Source organism: Ranitomeya variabilis, chromosome 8 (assembly GCF_051348905.1).
Source record: "Ranitomeya variabilis isolate aRanVar5 chromosome 8, aRanVar5.hap1, whole genome shotgun sequence".
NCBI lineage: Eukaryota > Metazoa > Chordata > Amphibia > Anura > Dendrobatidae > Ranitomeya > Ranitomeya variabilis.
The window spans coordinates 63,852,970-63,868,980 of NC_135239.1; the positions used below are offsets into that span (position 1 = coordinate 63,852,970).

The 16,011-nt window shown below is 44.5% G+C and overlaps 1 protein-coding gene across 1 annotated transcript in view; it reads right to left on the bottom strand.

The window, feature by feature from the left end:
* The window catches only part of LOC143788383 (calcium-activated chloride channel regulator 1-like), a 57,236-nt gene extending 42,596 nt beyond the window's left edge, over positions 1-14,640 (bottom strand). Inside the window, exons 1-4 of the mRNA XM_077278035.1 lie at positions 14,457-14,640; positions 14,113-14,250; positions 9,260-9,410; positions 6,086-6,194 (exon numbers count right to left, since the gene is read on the bottom strand). Coding sequence (XP_077134150.1) covers positions 6,086-6,194; positions 9,260-9,410; positions 14,113-14,250; positions 14,457-14,615 — 557 coding nt within the window. The 5' untranslated portion in view covers positions 14,616-14,640. The remainder of the gene's footprint in view (positions 1-6,085; positions 6,195-9,259; positions 9,411-14,112; positions 14,251-14,456) is intronic.
* Positions 14,641-16,011: the final 1,371 nt, after the last annotated feature.

Consider the following 16,011-nt stretch of genomic DNA (forward strand, 5'->3'; position numbering starts at 1 on the left):
GTGTTTGATGCTGCGGCTCTACGCAGCGTCAAACACGCAGCGTTTCCTGAATTAGTAGAATGGAGGTCATGAGCAGGATAGTAGACTGAGATAAGGGAGGAGATGTAATGTGGTGCTGAAACGTGGAGTGCTCTGTGGTTGAGAGTGATACGTTTATATTGAACACTGTAGTAGATGGGCAACCAGTAGAGTCATCAGTGTAGCGGTTGGAAATGAATATGATCCTCACTGCTGCATTCAGTAAGGATTGGAGAGAGCTCAACCAGAAAAAAAAAAAGTATATACTATAGTGTCACAATACGGACAAGGTGGACCGCGCTCAGGGGTGCGAGCTGAGTGGTGATGAGCGGCAGGAGGCTGGTATAATGATGGGTTATACCTTAGTTGCCACTATATACCCAGACCTGCTGTGAGTGAAATCAGAATATTGTTATAGATGTGTATGCCTGTGTCGGCTATACAGAGAGGTGCTTACCTAGCTGTGTATGTTGTAGCACTCCAGCGTCCTAGGTGTACCCCAAACAGGCGTCCGCTGTGTAGTCTGATGCGGCGTCCGTGGGGAGTGGAAGAGCGGGGGGGCAGAAGAGGACTCTGCAGCTGACGCGGTACCTGGGAGCCCCGGCCGAGGCGTCCCTGGTAACCGCGAGGAAAAAAAGATGGCCGCTGGTGCCGGCTCACTGGTGCCTAGGAAGTGACTTCACTAAGGTACGGAGCGGCGTTGGAGCCAAAAAGGTAGCGACTAACCAACGCGTTTCGAAGGTGCTCGGCCTTCTTCGTCAGGGTTACCGTATGTCAATACCTCTTCTCCCTTTATACGCTACAGATGGGGTATTACCCCGCCCTCAGCCCGCCTCCACGTGAAATTACCTCGGACAGGTGGTGTGTGTTCTTTGGATATTGCAGCCAGCGGACAAAGGAGGTGGGATTGTGGTTCTCGATCGCACAATGTACCAGGAGGAAGCTGAAAGAATTCTGAGTGACGGAACAACGTATAAGAAGTTACTAGGCGACCCTACCTCGCACTATGTCAGCAAACTCAAGGTTTTGTGCATGAGGGGCAAAGCTCAGGGTATCCTGAATAAAAAAGAATACCAGTTTGTGTATAGGGAGAACCCAAGCATAGCCGTGTTTTACCACATACCAAAGCTACACAAGAGCAAAACAAAACCACCAGGAAGACCTATTATTTCCAGGATAGATAGCCTGACAGCTAATCTATCCCGGTATGTGGACACTCATTTGCAGAAATGCATGTCGCTCATCCCGGCATATTTGAAGGACACAGGACACGTGCTACAAGTTCTAAACACAATCACCTGGAAACCGCAATATTTGCTAGCAACCCTGGATATAAAATCCCTATACACCGTGATCAACCAAGTAAAAGGGTGTCTAGCGGCGGGTGGCTTCCTCCAGAAACTAGGAATCTATCAAAGTAATCAGATCCAGTTCATTCAAGAAGGGATCTCCTTTATCACGAAACACAACTACTTCATGTACGAGGATGGATTCTTTTTGCAAACATGGGGGACCGCGATGGGCACGCGGTTTGCACCCAGTTTCACAAACATATACATAGCAGAGTGGGAGGCATCCCATATATACGAGAACGGACGTCTAAACGAGGGCTTGATATTATGGCGAAGGTTTATAGATGATGTAATAATCATCTGAGACGGCTCATGGAAGTCGCTGGAATCATTCTTGTCCAACCTTAACAACAATGACTTTGGTCTTGAATTCACGCCCACTATTAGCGCTAGTAGTATTAACTTCCTGGACCTTACCATATACATTGAAGGAGGCCAATTGCACACCAAATGCTATCGCAAGGAGGTCGACGCGAATAGCTATATTCATTTAACCAGCTGTCACCTGCCAGTCTGGCTCAACAACATCCCCAAGGGCCAGTTCACCAGAGTCCGACGGAATTGCACGAATGTAAAGGACTATGAGAACAAATCGGAATACCTGAAACAGCAATTCATGGAGAAAGGGTATCCCCTGACCGCACTAGAGAGAGCCAGAAATGAAGTGAGGGACATACCGAGAGACTCATTAATAGGCGGGAATAAACCCATAGTGGGGGAGATGGCTAGTATTCCAGAACAAATAAAAAACCTACCAATTGTTACTCAATTTCACACAGGATACAAGAGGTTCCAGAGTATCATACGGAAACATTGTGCAATCTTGTTAAGGGATAAAGTGGTGGGGGAGTTCTTACCACGGCACTCCAAGTTCGTTTTTAAGAAAGCCCAAAATTTGGGCAATCTTCTTGCCCCAACAAGTAAACTAGCCCTCAACAAGTCAGCACTGCCTACTAGAGCTCCCCCGGGTTCCGATGTGGGGTTCACACCTTGTGGTAGATGTTTTAACTGCATCAATACAACATTCAAGAAGACCCGCCAAGTCCAGTTCATGGACAGTAATAACACCAAGACCTTCAGGATTAAAAATAAAATCTCCTGCTTCTCAACAGGGGTTATATATATTATTATTTGCCCTTGCAAGAAACTGTATGTTGGTCGCACCAAGCGGGAACTCAGAATACGAATTAAGGAGCACTTCACCAACATCCAGAAGGGATATATGGGACACCCCTTATCACGGCACTTTGTGGAGCACCATGGGAAGAAAACGAAAGACATATATTTCTGTGGCATCCAGAAAATTCAGCCGAATGCTAGGAAAGGGGACTTCCTTAAACAGATGTCAAGAATCGAGTCCCAATGGATATTCTCACTGGATAGCCTAGCTCCGAGGGGTCTTAACCAGGAGTTAGAATTATATGCCCTCTAAAATTTAAGTCCAAAATCATTCCTTACACATTCCAACTCAGGTGGTCCATCCCTTCGCTGTAGTCCACCCACCCCTCCATCAGCTTTCTCTCTCCTTTCCCCCCCCCCCTGTGTATATCAGTCAGTGCATTCATGTGCTAACAAGTACCCCCGTCCATTCCCATAATAGGGATATACATTGAAATTCAGGGGTCATCACTCCGTCCCATTCTTTTAATAGGGACAAACTTTAATTAATGGGTATGAATCGTAGTTTAGTGCGTGCAGGGACTGTTACCAACCCTATAATGGTCTAATATATCCGTAGGTACGGGGATGCGACTACACCCCTGTCTCAGTTGTCCTCGCACAGCCCAATTAATACCCTCTATTTAGTAGGTTTTACATATTTAATACTTATATATTTAATACATTTTTTATCTCAAGATAGTCGTTTTTCTTTTAGCCGCCGGTTTTATAATTGCCCGAGCGCAATGTTTTTGCAACATACATTATTTGTTTTTAACCAAGTATTTTTAATAAAGTATTTATTTTTAACCAGCGACCACCTATCTAAGCGATAGTAAATGTTTTATGTACCCACACCAGTCATACCCCAGATATAGGGTTGAGCGAAACGGGTCGGTAATTTTCAGAAGTCGCCGACTTTTGGCAAAGTCGTGTTTCATGAAACCCGACCCGACCCCTGTGTGGGGTCGGCCATGAAGTCGGCGATCTTCTGAATCTGGAATCGGAATTCCGATACCGATTCCCGATATGTTTAAGATATCGGGAATTGGTATCGGAATTCAGATTTAAGTGTAAAATAAAGAATTAAAATAAAAAATATCGCTATACTTACCCTCTGACGGGCCCTGGTACTAACCGGGAACCTTCCTTCCTTAGAATCAGCCTTCCAGGACCTTGCGGTGACGTCGCGGTGACGTCGCGGCTTGTGATTGGTCGCGCGGCCGCCCATGTGACCGCTCGCGCGACCAATCACAAGCTGCGACGTCACCGTGACGTCACCGAAGGTCCTGGAATGGCTGATTCTTAGGAAGGAAGGCTGCCGGAACGAAGCCGAGGGTGAGTATATTCCTATTAGGTATATACTCACCCTCGGACACGCCCTGCTTCTTTCCGGCAGCCTTTTTTCCTAAGGGTACTGTCACACAGTGCAATTTTGATTGCTACGACGGCATGATTCGTGACGTTCTAGCGATATCGTTACGATATCGCTGTGTCTGACACGCTACTGCGATTAGACATCACGCTGAGAATCGTACGTCGTAGCAGATCGTTTGGAACTTTCTTTCGTCGCTTGATCACCCGCTGACATCGCAGGATCGTTGTGTGTGACAGCGATCCAGCGATGTGTTCGCTTGTAACCAGGGTAAACATCGGGTAACTAAGCGCAGGGCCGCGCTTAGTAACCCGATGTTTACCCTGGTTACCAGCGTAAACGTTAAAAAAAACAAACAGTACATACTTACATTCCGGTGTCTGTCCTCCGGCGTCTCAGCTTCTCTGCACTGTGTGAGCGCCTGCCGGCCGGAAAGCCAGCACAGCGGTGACGCGGTGACGTCACCGCTCTGCTTTCCGGCTATGGTGCTTACACAGTGGAGAGAAGCAGAACGCCGGGGGACAGACACCGGAATGTAAGTATGTACTGTTTGTTTTTTTAACGTTTACGCTGGTAACCAGGGTAAACATCGGGTTACTAAGCGCGGCCCTGCGCTTAGTTACCCGATGTTTACCCTGGTTACCCGGGGACTTCGGCATCGCTCCAGCGCCGTGATTGCAAAGTGTGACCGCAGTCTACGACGCTGGAGCGATAATCATACGACGCTGCGACGTCACGGATCGTGCCGTCGTAGCGCCGAAAATTGCACTGTGTGACAGTACCCTAAGAATCAGCCCTTCCAGGACCTTCGGTGACGTCACGGTGACGTCGCGGCTTGTGATTGGTCACGCGAGCGGTCACATGGGCAGCCGCGCGACCAATCACAAGCCGCGACGTCACCGCGACGTCACCGCAAGGTCCTGGAAGGCTGATTCTAAGGAAGGAAGGTTCCCGGTTAGTACCAGGGCCCGTCAGAGGGTAAGTATGGCGATATTTTTTATTTTAATTCTTTATTTTACACTTAAATATGGATCCCAGGGCCTGAAGGAGAGTTTCCGCTCCTTCAGACCCTGGGAACCATTGGAAACCCAATGCACTGCATTGGGTTTCGAGTTTCGGCCGACCCCGACCCCGACTTTTTTATAGGATCGGCCGATTTCACTCGACCCGACTTTTGAAAAAGTCGGGTTTCGTGAAACCCAACCCGATCCTATAAAAGTAAAGGTCGCTCAACCCTACCCAGATATAATGACATTAAATATACATAAACAGGGCGCAGAGCCTTGCCTATTGCAATATCCAAAGAACACACATCACCTGTCCGAGGTAATTTCACGTGGAGGCGGGCTGAGGGCGGGGTAATACCCCATCTGTAGCGTATAAAGGGAGAAGAGGTATTGACATACGGTAACCCTGACGAAGAAGGCCGAGCACCTTCGAAACGCGTTGGTTAGTCGCTACCTTTTTGGCTCCAACGCCGCTCCGTACCTTAGTGACGTCACTTCTTAGGCACCAGTGAGCCGGCGCCAGCGGCCACCTTTTTTTCCTCGCGGTTACCAGGGACGCCTCGGCCGGGGCTCCCAGGTACCGCGTCAGCTGCAGAGTCCTCTTCTTTCCCCCCGCTCTTCCACTCCCCACGGACGCCGCATCAGACTACACAGCGGACACCTGTTTGGGGTACACCTAGGACGCTGGAGTGCTACAACATACACAGCTAGGTAAGCACCTCTCTGTATAGCCGACACAGGCATACACATCTATAACAATATTCTGATTTCACTCACAGCAGGTCTGGGTATATAGTGGCAACTAAGGTATAACCCATCGTTATACCAGCCTCCTGCCGCTCATCACCACTCAGCTCGCACCCCTGAGCGCAGTCCACCTTGTCCGTATTGTGACACTATAGTATATACATTTCCTTCCCAGGATAGGCACAGATCCTGTGTGGTCCCAGCAGCTAGGGGTGTTTATTCCACTACCCACTCTCCCTGTCACCAATTCTTGCCCCCCTCCCTTTTCGTGGTGAGCGCCATAGTGTGCGTAGTTTTCTTCAGAAAAAAAAACAATTTGGTAACTTCCCTTTCTGATAATGTTATCAAAGCTATAATGGAAATCACTTTACTATGAACGTACGCCAACTTCACCATTCTATACCTAAGTACAAGAATATAATGGGTACCTTGTTGCTTCTACTCTTCCATTTTGTCCGATGTAGTAGGGAGTGTCTGTACTGTACTCATCATAGACACCCCATCGTAGGTGAGCCCATTCATGGACAAACACTCTTCCTTAAGACATAATATGATATGTGTTACCAAACATGCTCAATGAATTGTTGAGTAATTATAGGAGCTAAATCACCCCCAAATATTAAGAATTTATAATCTATTTAAAGGTGTTTGATGGTTATCAAAAAGTTTCCATAAAAGCTTCAACTTCTCACATCACTACAAAAATAGATCTCAATGGTGTTTAGTGGCTCAAAGAAAGAAGGTCTTTGGTTACAATATAAGGGAATTTAATGAAGGGAAAATGTACTGAATATTATGTGATTATAAGGGTATGTGCAAATATTAGGTATTTGGTGCAGAAATACTGGGTTTTTGTGGCAGATGTTCCCCCACTCATTAGTATGGGTGAAATCTGCAGCAAAATCTCTAAAAATTTACATTCTGCAGATTCAAGTCTACACCAAATTTGCAAGGGAAAAATTAGAAACGTGTGCATGAGACTTCAAGATTCTCATTCACTTTGCCATAATCAGGAAACTCTTCTGGTTTTGTGACAAATCTGAGTAGAAAAAACTCCACAAAAACGTGATAAATCTGTGCAATGTGTGAACAAGGCCTTAAGGCCCCGTCACACACAGCGACGCTGCAGCGATACAGACAACGATGCTGATCGCTGCAGCGTCGCTGTTTAGTCGCTGTGTGGTCGCTGGGGAGCTGTCACACAGACCGCTCTCCAGCGACCAACTATGCCGAGGTCCCCGGGTAACCAGGGTAAACATCGGGTTGCTAAGCTCAGGGCCGCGCTTAGTAACCCGATGTTTACCCTGGTTACCAGTGTAAAATGTAAAAAAACAAACAGTACATACTCACCTTCGCGTCCCCCGGCGTCCGCTTCCTGCACTGACTGAGCGCCGGCCCTAACAGCAGAGCGGTGACGTCACCGCTGTGCTGTGCTTTCACTTTACGGCCGGCAGTCAGTCAGTGCGGGAAGCGGACGGCAAGGGACCTGACGGACATCAGATGGTGAGTATGTACTGTTTGGTTTTTTTTACATTTACGATGGTAACCAGGGTAAACATCGGGTTACTAAGCGTGGCCCTGCGCTTAGTAACCCGATGTTTACCCTGGTTACCAGTGAAGACATCGCTGAATCCGTGTCACACACACCGATTCAGCGATGTCAGCGGGACCTCAACGACCAAAAAAAGGTCCAGGCCATTCTGACACGACCAGCGATCTCACAGCAGGGGCCTGATCGCTGGTACGTGTCACACATAGCGAGATCGCTACTGAGGTCGCTGTTGCGTCACAAAACTTGTGACTCAGCAGCGATCTCGCTAGCGACCTCCCTATGTGAGACGGGGCCTTTAGACTGTAGGATGCTGCGCCATAAAATACAAATTAACAAGCACAACTGCCCACACTTTACTGATTACAGGGTAAGGCTTTCTGCACACATTGTGTTTTTGCTGCATTTTTTAATGCAAATTAAAGGCTGCTTTTTACAGTACCAGCAAAACCTATGAGATTGAGAAATATCATGCACAGGCTTGTTTTTTTTTTCTTGGCTGATTTGGAAAACTGCTGCATTTTTGACAACTGCAGTAAGTCAATTCTTTCAGCATTTTTGCAGCATTTTTTCACACATATAAAACAACGAGTAAGTGCAAAAACACAACAAAAACACTCATATTAGTTTCTCACAGCGTTTTTGGTGAATAAAATCTCAGGTAGTGCAGGATGTGAAAACCATTTATTTTTGTAATTTTCCCAAATGTAAACCATAATATCTCACAAAAAAACTATAGGAGAGAAAAAGCACACATGGGGTCTTATCTGACAATTCCTGAATCTGTTATTCAGAAAACTGCTCACCTGGTGCCCCATTGATAGGGCATATAAATGTCAGCTGCCGCAGATCCACAGGTCAAGGATTGACCATATCAGCAACCATATAAAGGATTTTTGTGGATATTGTCCGCGCTGTTGAACAAATGGAAATCCGGACGTATTGATGAAAAGGAATGGTGGTTTTATTCCACGCGTTTCAAAGTCTGTATATGAATTCTTCCTCATATACCACACACATATCTTCGAAACGCGTTGAATAAAACCACCATTCCTTTTCATCAATACGTCCGGATTTCCATTTGTTCAGCAGCGCGGACAGTATCCACAAAAATCCTTTATATGGAACTATAATATCTTGGTATTCTTATATGAGCATGGCTGATAATATTAGTACAGTTTAATGAAATGAATGATTTGTGTAAAAGTAAACAATGTCCAACCAAATCAATGCCCTACTAATGTGTTAAGTAACCAATGCCCTACCAATTCAACTTCCCCTGTTTTGCATTTGCAATTGTGTATTTTTCCATTTTTCCATGAACTCAGGTGACCTTAGAGTGGAAGTAAAGCTGAACTTTGGGAGCTTAGAAAAACACAGCAATAAAAGCAACAAAAATGCAGCAAGGAAAGCAACATATAAGGCAGCAAAACCTGCATTTTATTTCCAAGTTTTTTTTACTGAAAAGAGATCAGGTTTTGGCTGCAGAAAAAATGCATCATGCAATGTGAACATGGCCTAAGTTGCTAAATATATAATTTTGCATGTTTTACACTATGGATCAAGATGAAAATATCACACATTTTATTTAAAATCAACATCAATTTATTTGCTATGAACCAATATTAAACATATTGTCCACTACTTTAATAATGATGATTTGTCCATTGGATTTGGATGTTAATATCATGTCAATCCAGGTCCAACATCCAACACCCCCATTGATCAGCTGTTATCGGCTTCAGCAGTTGGATGTAAACAATTTTCGTATTCAGAACAGCACAGCTCTTAACACACTGTTGAGTGGTGGCACCCAGATGCCTGAGCTTAGCTCCTAGTATTTGTGAGCAGCCACTAAACAGTGGACAGAGCTGTGCTGTTCCAGCTCCATACACAGTTTATATGTTAACTTAGCTGTCGCTGGAGCTGGTAACAACAATTTATTGGGTGTCAGTCCACCACCGATCTGATATTGATGACCTAGCCAAGAGCATGTCATCAGTACCACAGTAGTAGAAAATCCCTTTAAATATTCAGTTCTAAGTTTCCATACCTCGAGGTCCATACACTGAGATTAGATTGTCATCCAGTAAGAAATTAGGTGTTAGGTGAATGTACTTTCCTGGTTCCCCGCAGCGTCCGTATTGTAAAGTGTATGGATCATCTTTGTATTTCAGGTAAGGGCTAGCAATAATAACATCCGCCTAGATGGGATATATATGGAAAAATTAATAATTAGTTAATGTAATTGGTGTTAAATAATGATTGCAATATAATTAGGGTAATACCAATCAATTGAAAAACACTTTCTGGCTGGGAGGCGGATTGCTGTGGTAGTGACCTTCACCCCATTAGGGTAATCTTTGCGTGAACTAAAAAGTGAAGTCTGATTCTTGTTTGTTTCAGAATCCCACACAGACTTGTTTTTCTCATTAATTTCTACTTTTTGTCATCCTACAATTATTAGCCAATACTACTGATAACTGGTATTCTAGAACTGCATCTCATGCCAATCCTTGGAAATTCAGTAGAATATACAGTATATCTTTATTATTGTTATAAGTGTGAACTCCGCCTGAAACCCAAGTTAATCCCACTCCACTTAATCATTACTAAAGCGTGGTTATGTAAGGGAAAAAGTAGTAGTGTGGGAAAAAATAAGTGATTTGAATTTGGTTATTATTAGTTCTTCCAGTATAACTCAAGGTGCCCATATTTGCTAAATTTAGCTTTCATTTTAATTTTTTTTTTTAACAGAATTGTTTGCAATGTATCAAATTATCTCTTTTTTTTTCCACAAATCAGTATTAGAGGAGTTAATTGCCATCCATTTTTTTGACAAACAGTCTGACAAAAAAAAAATTGTTGTTGTAAGGTTTCTAAATTTGTGACAAATACTTAAAGCCACTCTAGCACCCATATATATGAAGCAAGTTTATAGCACGTGACCATTTTCTTTTGCACATGTTTATATTCTTAGTTGCATAACATTTTGCAAAAAGATTTGCTACATCAAGCATCTCCAGTGTATGAGAAAAATATCAGCATCGTCTGCATTACATCATAACTATACTGATGAAGATATCATTACCAGATATTTTGTACTTCTGGAGATGTAGTACGTCACGATAATAATAGAGGTTGTCCAGACTTAAATGGAAAGTCTGCAGCCATTCTGTGTGACTGCAAACTTGTGAATCCTCCCAGCGGACGCACTTTGCTCTGCAAGGATTTGCCTGTGTTTGTCCCGGGAATGGTTCTCAGGTATCCGATATGTATACTTGTTATCAGAAGCCCTCCAGTGAGCGCGGCCTTGCTCATTGCAAGTGTATAGAGTGAGGGCGCGCCCACTAGACAGGTTCTGCCCCGGAGTATGCATATTACATACCTGACCACTGTTTCCGAGGCATACAACAGCGCATCTTCGCTGGGAGGATTCACAATTCTGCAGTCATACGGAGTGACTTCATACTTTTCATTTTAGACTGGAAAACTCCTTTAAAGGATTTGTCCCATGTTCTCGCTTCCGAAGTCCAGCATTCCCCTGCGTTCCAGCTTCATTCCTGCAGAGAATGGTTAATTCCTGATGACTGACCATTGAGTCCAGTGGCATGGTTGTGCCACTGGTCCAAATGAGTGCCCGCCGATGCTGCAGACAAAGCTTTGTGCAGCATCAAAGAAGCATAGGGGCCCTGAAACTGGCCAGATTGAGCTATCGACTAGATTAAGAACAGTGTTTGCAAGCTCTATAGAAAAGATGATGCTTTCCTTTTCACCCTACACATTACAAGTGCCGGAAAAACTGGATCAAACCAGACACCTAGACAGATCTATCTCTAAATCCTACAAAACAGTTGCTTGTTTCTTGGTATAAAGCCCTTTCTTCCAGGGGTGTATATATATATATATATATATATATATATATATATATATATATATATATATATATATAAAAATATATATATATATAATCTCTGGCAGGACACTGTATATGCTGCTCGTCACATCACAACACTTCTAATCTGGCCTTACAACTCTGGTAGGCCCGTTGCACCCACAGAGACCGTCATATTGCTGATAGACAGCAATGAAGTTGAAAAACTTAGGCAACAAGCAGTACATGATACAATTCTTGAGAATAGAAAGGATTTTTTAATAAGGGGCAAATTGCAAAGTTTCTTGTTTTTACAATCTTGTTGCAATGTTACCCATTTAATAAGATGAGACAACTCATTAACATTTATTTTTCTTGGTAATTTAGTCACGTTCATTATGCTTTCTGATTGTTACATTATTAAATGCCCAAATCTGCATTTTTTAATAGCAGGTATCTCTAATGATTCATAATTGTGTAATATTCCTCCTGTAAGTAGTTGGAAGTTGTGTCCACGTTCCTTCTTGTTGATATGTGCTGTGATGTGATGCAGTATAATGTTTTACAATTATTATCTGATAGAGTTGTGTTCTGCCCAGTGTAAGGCAGCAGTAGCATCGTACGCAGTGAAGAAGCAGTGACCCACAAATTCAAACACAAAAGTCTCTTTTAATGTGTTTCTTCACAGCATTAAAGTCCAATTCACATAAATGCATACAACTTCAGTGGATATTTTCAGTGACCAGTTTACACCAGTTCAAAGCAATACATATCACATGGCTTTAGATTTGCGGTCTCTAAACAGGCCAGACTTCCCTTGTCCAGTTTCCCTGGGCAACCGCACGCCATCTCACAGTCTCTATACGTCTCCATACACACAGCCTCATATGTTGCAGACACTACACACGCCAGCCCTCCTCTGACTAGTTCTCGTGGGTGTCCTGCATCGCTGTATCACAGTCTCTTTACAGACTCTTTAGTCACACAGTCATACACAGTTCAGGATATCCACCGGATAGCAGCCGGGCACCATATCCACCTGTTTGCAATCGTTGCACATGCTAGTCCTCTTTCGGGCACAGGACATCCACCTCCGGGCACAGGACTGTCCACATCTGACTCCTTCGGGCACAGGACATCCACCTCCGGGCACAGGACTGTCCACAACCGAGACCAGTACCATGGACGACTTGCATCTCTGTGTACGCTGCGGGTGCCAGGCTATTCAGCTGCCCTGGGTGCTGGCTCTGCTGGCCTCTGCCTCCATGCACTCTGCCGACCAGCACACACCAGACTGACACTGATGTGCACCTTGCACACCTGAAACGACCCCTGAAACACCCATACCCCTTACAGCAGGGTTTTTAAACACAAACAAACCTGTGGCCTTCAGCCACATGGAAAACCCGGACCGGAATTCCGTGACTCTCATGAACACCTATGGACTTCATCCGTCTGCATGCACATTCTGGGGAGGACAAACAGTGCCCCCTAGCTGTATCAGAGGCCACAGCCTCACACCAGCAACAGGTAGTGAGCAGGTATGGATAGAGTAAAGAGTTGGGACTAGCCCAGACATGGAAGGGCTATGTAGCAAGATCAGAAAGGACTTCTTCATAGTGAGTCAGATAGGGCCCACCATGCAACAGAAGCAGGCCTAAAGTCTGACTAGTCAGCGGAGCTACGTGACGTGGGTATCCCTGATGTAGTAGAGATCGAGGCAGTGGAGAAAAAAAAGTCAGTTGTTGAAAATCAGCCGTACTTGCATGGAAAACTTTGAATAAATGGTTGTATTTATTTAATTAAGTACAGTATTCCACCATAGTGCTGGGTAGGAGGAAAGAAAAAGACAGGTAGAGTTATGTTTCGATCCTTCCTGGGTCTTTTTCAAGAACCGCTGTGTCCAAAGGTCAAGATGGAGAGGTGATTAGCGCTGCATGGTGTCAAAGCGAAAGAAAGGCAGAGTGATGCACGGGTCCTACGACAGTATGTCTAGCAGTACGGCCACGAGTACACAAGATAGAGTGGTAACGGACTAGGATGGAACTGAAAACATGAAAGGAATTGAGTGTCCCTGGCGATAGTTCCAAGGGGTCAGCAAGCAAAGAAGTTAAGTAACGGCCATAGTGGCAAACTAGTTCCCCTAAGGGAAAGGAGGATGCAGAACCGTGGGTTGAGGACAGGATTCTTACTAACTGGTGTGTAGCCCAGTGCTGGGATGTGGTGAAGGCAGAGGAACTTGGAGGCAGAAACAAGTAAGCTGGGAAGAGGTAGAGAGACTGTGTGTGAAGATTCTTCATGTTGTAAAGGAAATGTTCATGAAGTTATGCACCCGCTATCTATTGTACATAGTCCCAACCAAAATGATGTTCAAAAAGACTTTATGTTTAGTTAATGGTCTCACGCATTGATCTTTACACTATCTGATCATGATCAGCTGAAATTACCGGCATCATGACGTCAACACACCTAGCCAGGACCCCCATTTTTAAGCAGCGTGCCAGCGGGCATGGAAGACGAGTACCTTGGCCGCGGCTACTGCCCTGTGCCACATTACACTCCCTTATATTTTAAAATAAAATAAACTGTATTCTTATTACAGACATTAATGTCACATCAACAGGATATGCCATAAATGTCTTATAAATGAGGGTTTCACCATTGATTCGCACTTATCTAAGAAAGTGGGTCCCATAGCATACCATCCCGCCTGTGCTGTGGTTGCTGTAAGTGGAAAGGCGCACATGCACAATCCACAGCGCTTTCAATTGACTTATATAGATTTTCAGATAACAGCTGTGCACACCCATAGTCTAACATTTGTCATAGCTGCAGAAAATAGACCTTCTGGCATCCCAGTCTGTCTGGTGCTGAGATCGTTGGCAATAAAGAGTTGACATTACACCACACAAAAAATACATCTAAACTTTACATATTTAGATTTGCATTATAAAACTGTAGCGCCAAGTGAATCAATTACTAATATAATAAAGAAAAACATTTAGGAACAACATGGAGCATTTATACTGAACCTTGTCATAGGTCTCTGTTTTACTCTTGGTGTAATTTCTGTTGGGCCAGGATGCAGGGATTAGGATTTTTACGCTTCTTATATAAAGTCGTTTCTTGGTGGCGTAGAACAAATATGTGGTTGCATCTTTTATCATATCCTGAAAAATATAAAACATGGAGTAATGGAACATGTTTTCCATTTTAATAATCATTATCTAGTGCCATCACATTCATTGAATATTCACAATACATTAAAAAGCAGTGAATAATCAACAAGGCAAATACAAAAAGAGAACCTGGTCCTATGAGCTTACAGTCTAATATGTGATTACTCAGTAACTTAAAGGAATCTATCTGGAAGTACCTGGATTTTGGTGATTATTTTTGCATCTTCTTGTAAATTTGGGTTAATGGCGATGACGATGTCTTCATATCCACCATTGTCAAGTTTAACCATAGAACTGCTGGCACTCCAGAAGACTTCTGATGCCACAATGAACCCTGCGAGCATCCAGAGCTTCATCCTCTGCTTTGTACAGGCACCGTTCACTGACAGAATCAATTATGAAAGCCTCCTATATATATGTTTGCTCTGTCCATACAGTCATCTCTGTTACCATTGGAGGTGAATGTTTACCTGCAACTGTCAGTTAATGATGGAGAGGGAGTTTCCTCCTGACATATTGATCAGGTTTTTAATATTCCCTGTATGTACATAAGGAAATATTAAAAACTTTAAAAATGTTATCTTTTAGTGATATCCCCCTATTATTTTAGTACCTTTTATTTAACAATATTTGCAGAACTGTTAATCTTGGCAGGAGCAGTCAAAGTGGAGCTGTCACTTGCCACAAATATAACATTGTTTTTCTTTTATTCCTGCTCCTCTCTGTTCCCTAGGTATATGGAGCGCCCCCAGATGCAGGGCCACGGGGTACTCGGTACCGGGCCTCTCTGTCTCAGTTCTGGGGTTGTCACGGTGGCTAGACCCGGTCCGTGACCCTGCTAAGGGGCGTCCAATGAAAGGTGTGAGGATGGTGCGTGGTGCAGGTCGCGGTGAATAACGAGGACACAGGGTTGCAGTCTCTTTACCTCTTTACTGAAGGCTTCAGGATCCTCAATCCAGAGTACTGTTAACAGGGCTGGCTGAGACCGACCGGTCCGATGGCACCTCCAGAGTTCCCTTTGCAGGTGGAAATCTGTGCCTACCTTCTAGCGCCTGTGTGTTGTAGTACTTCCCTGCTGAGCACCACGGGATAGTCCTCACAACTGTTGTGTCTGTTTCTGATGTTCTTTCTCACAACTTATATCTGTTCTGATGTTCTTCTCCGTCCCCCAGATGATATGGCTAGGACGCACCCGTATGACGGGTAGGCCTGGAGTTCTTCCGGGACCCTAGTGACGCCCCTCTCCCACAGTTGCCCCCTATGTCTGCTTAGGTGATTTAGGTGAGACAGCAAACCTATAATTAACTGTCCTGCCGTTGGTTTGAAGTAATGCTTGGAGCCCAATACTTCCTCGGCGTTCCGGCCACCGGCTACGTGCCTCAGTAGGATGTTGCCTCGATCTTACGGCACAACTCCTACTGGTGTTATCTCCTTTTTGCTGTGATCTCGTTTCTCACTCTTCACAATAAACCTCGCTTCTTGTCCTTTCTTGAGATACCGCCGCAATGTCATGCAGGCGTGGTTCCTTAACACTCTGTCTTGTTCGCTAGGCCTCTGTCAGGATCCCACCCCTGACAGGGACCCCCTGAATCTTTTCCCAGCAACACCCCCTGCCACAGGATGTTGCCTGGTTCCAACCCAGTCAGCTTTTAACTAACTTCCTATCCAACCCCCAGTTTTACCAGATTGTGAGGAGTGGCCTAATACATAGTACCCTTTGCTCCCCCTGGAGGCCAGACTGTGAAGTGTATT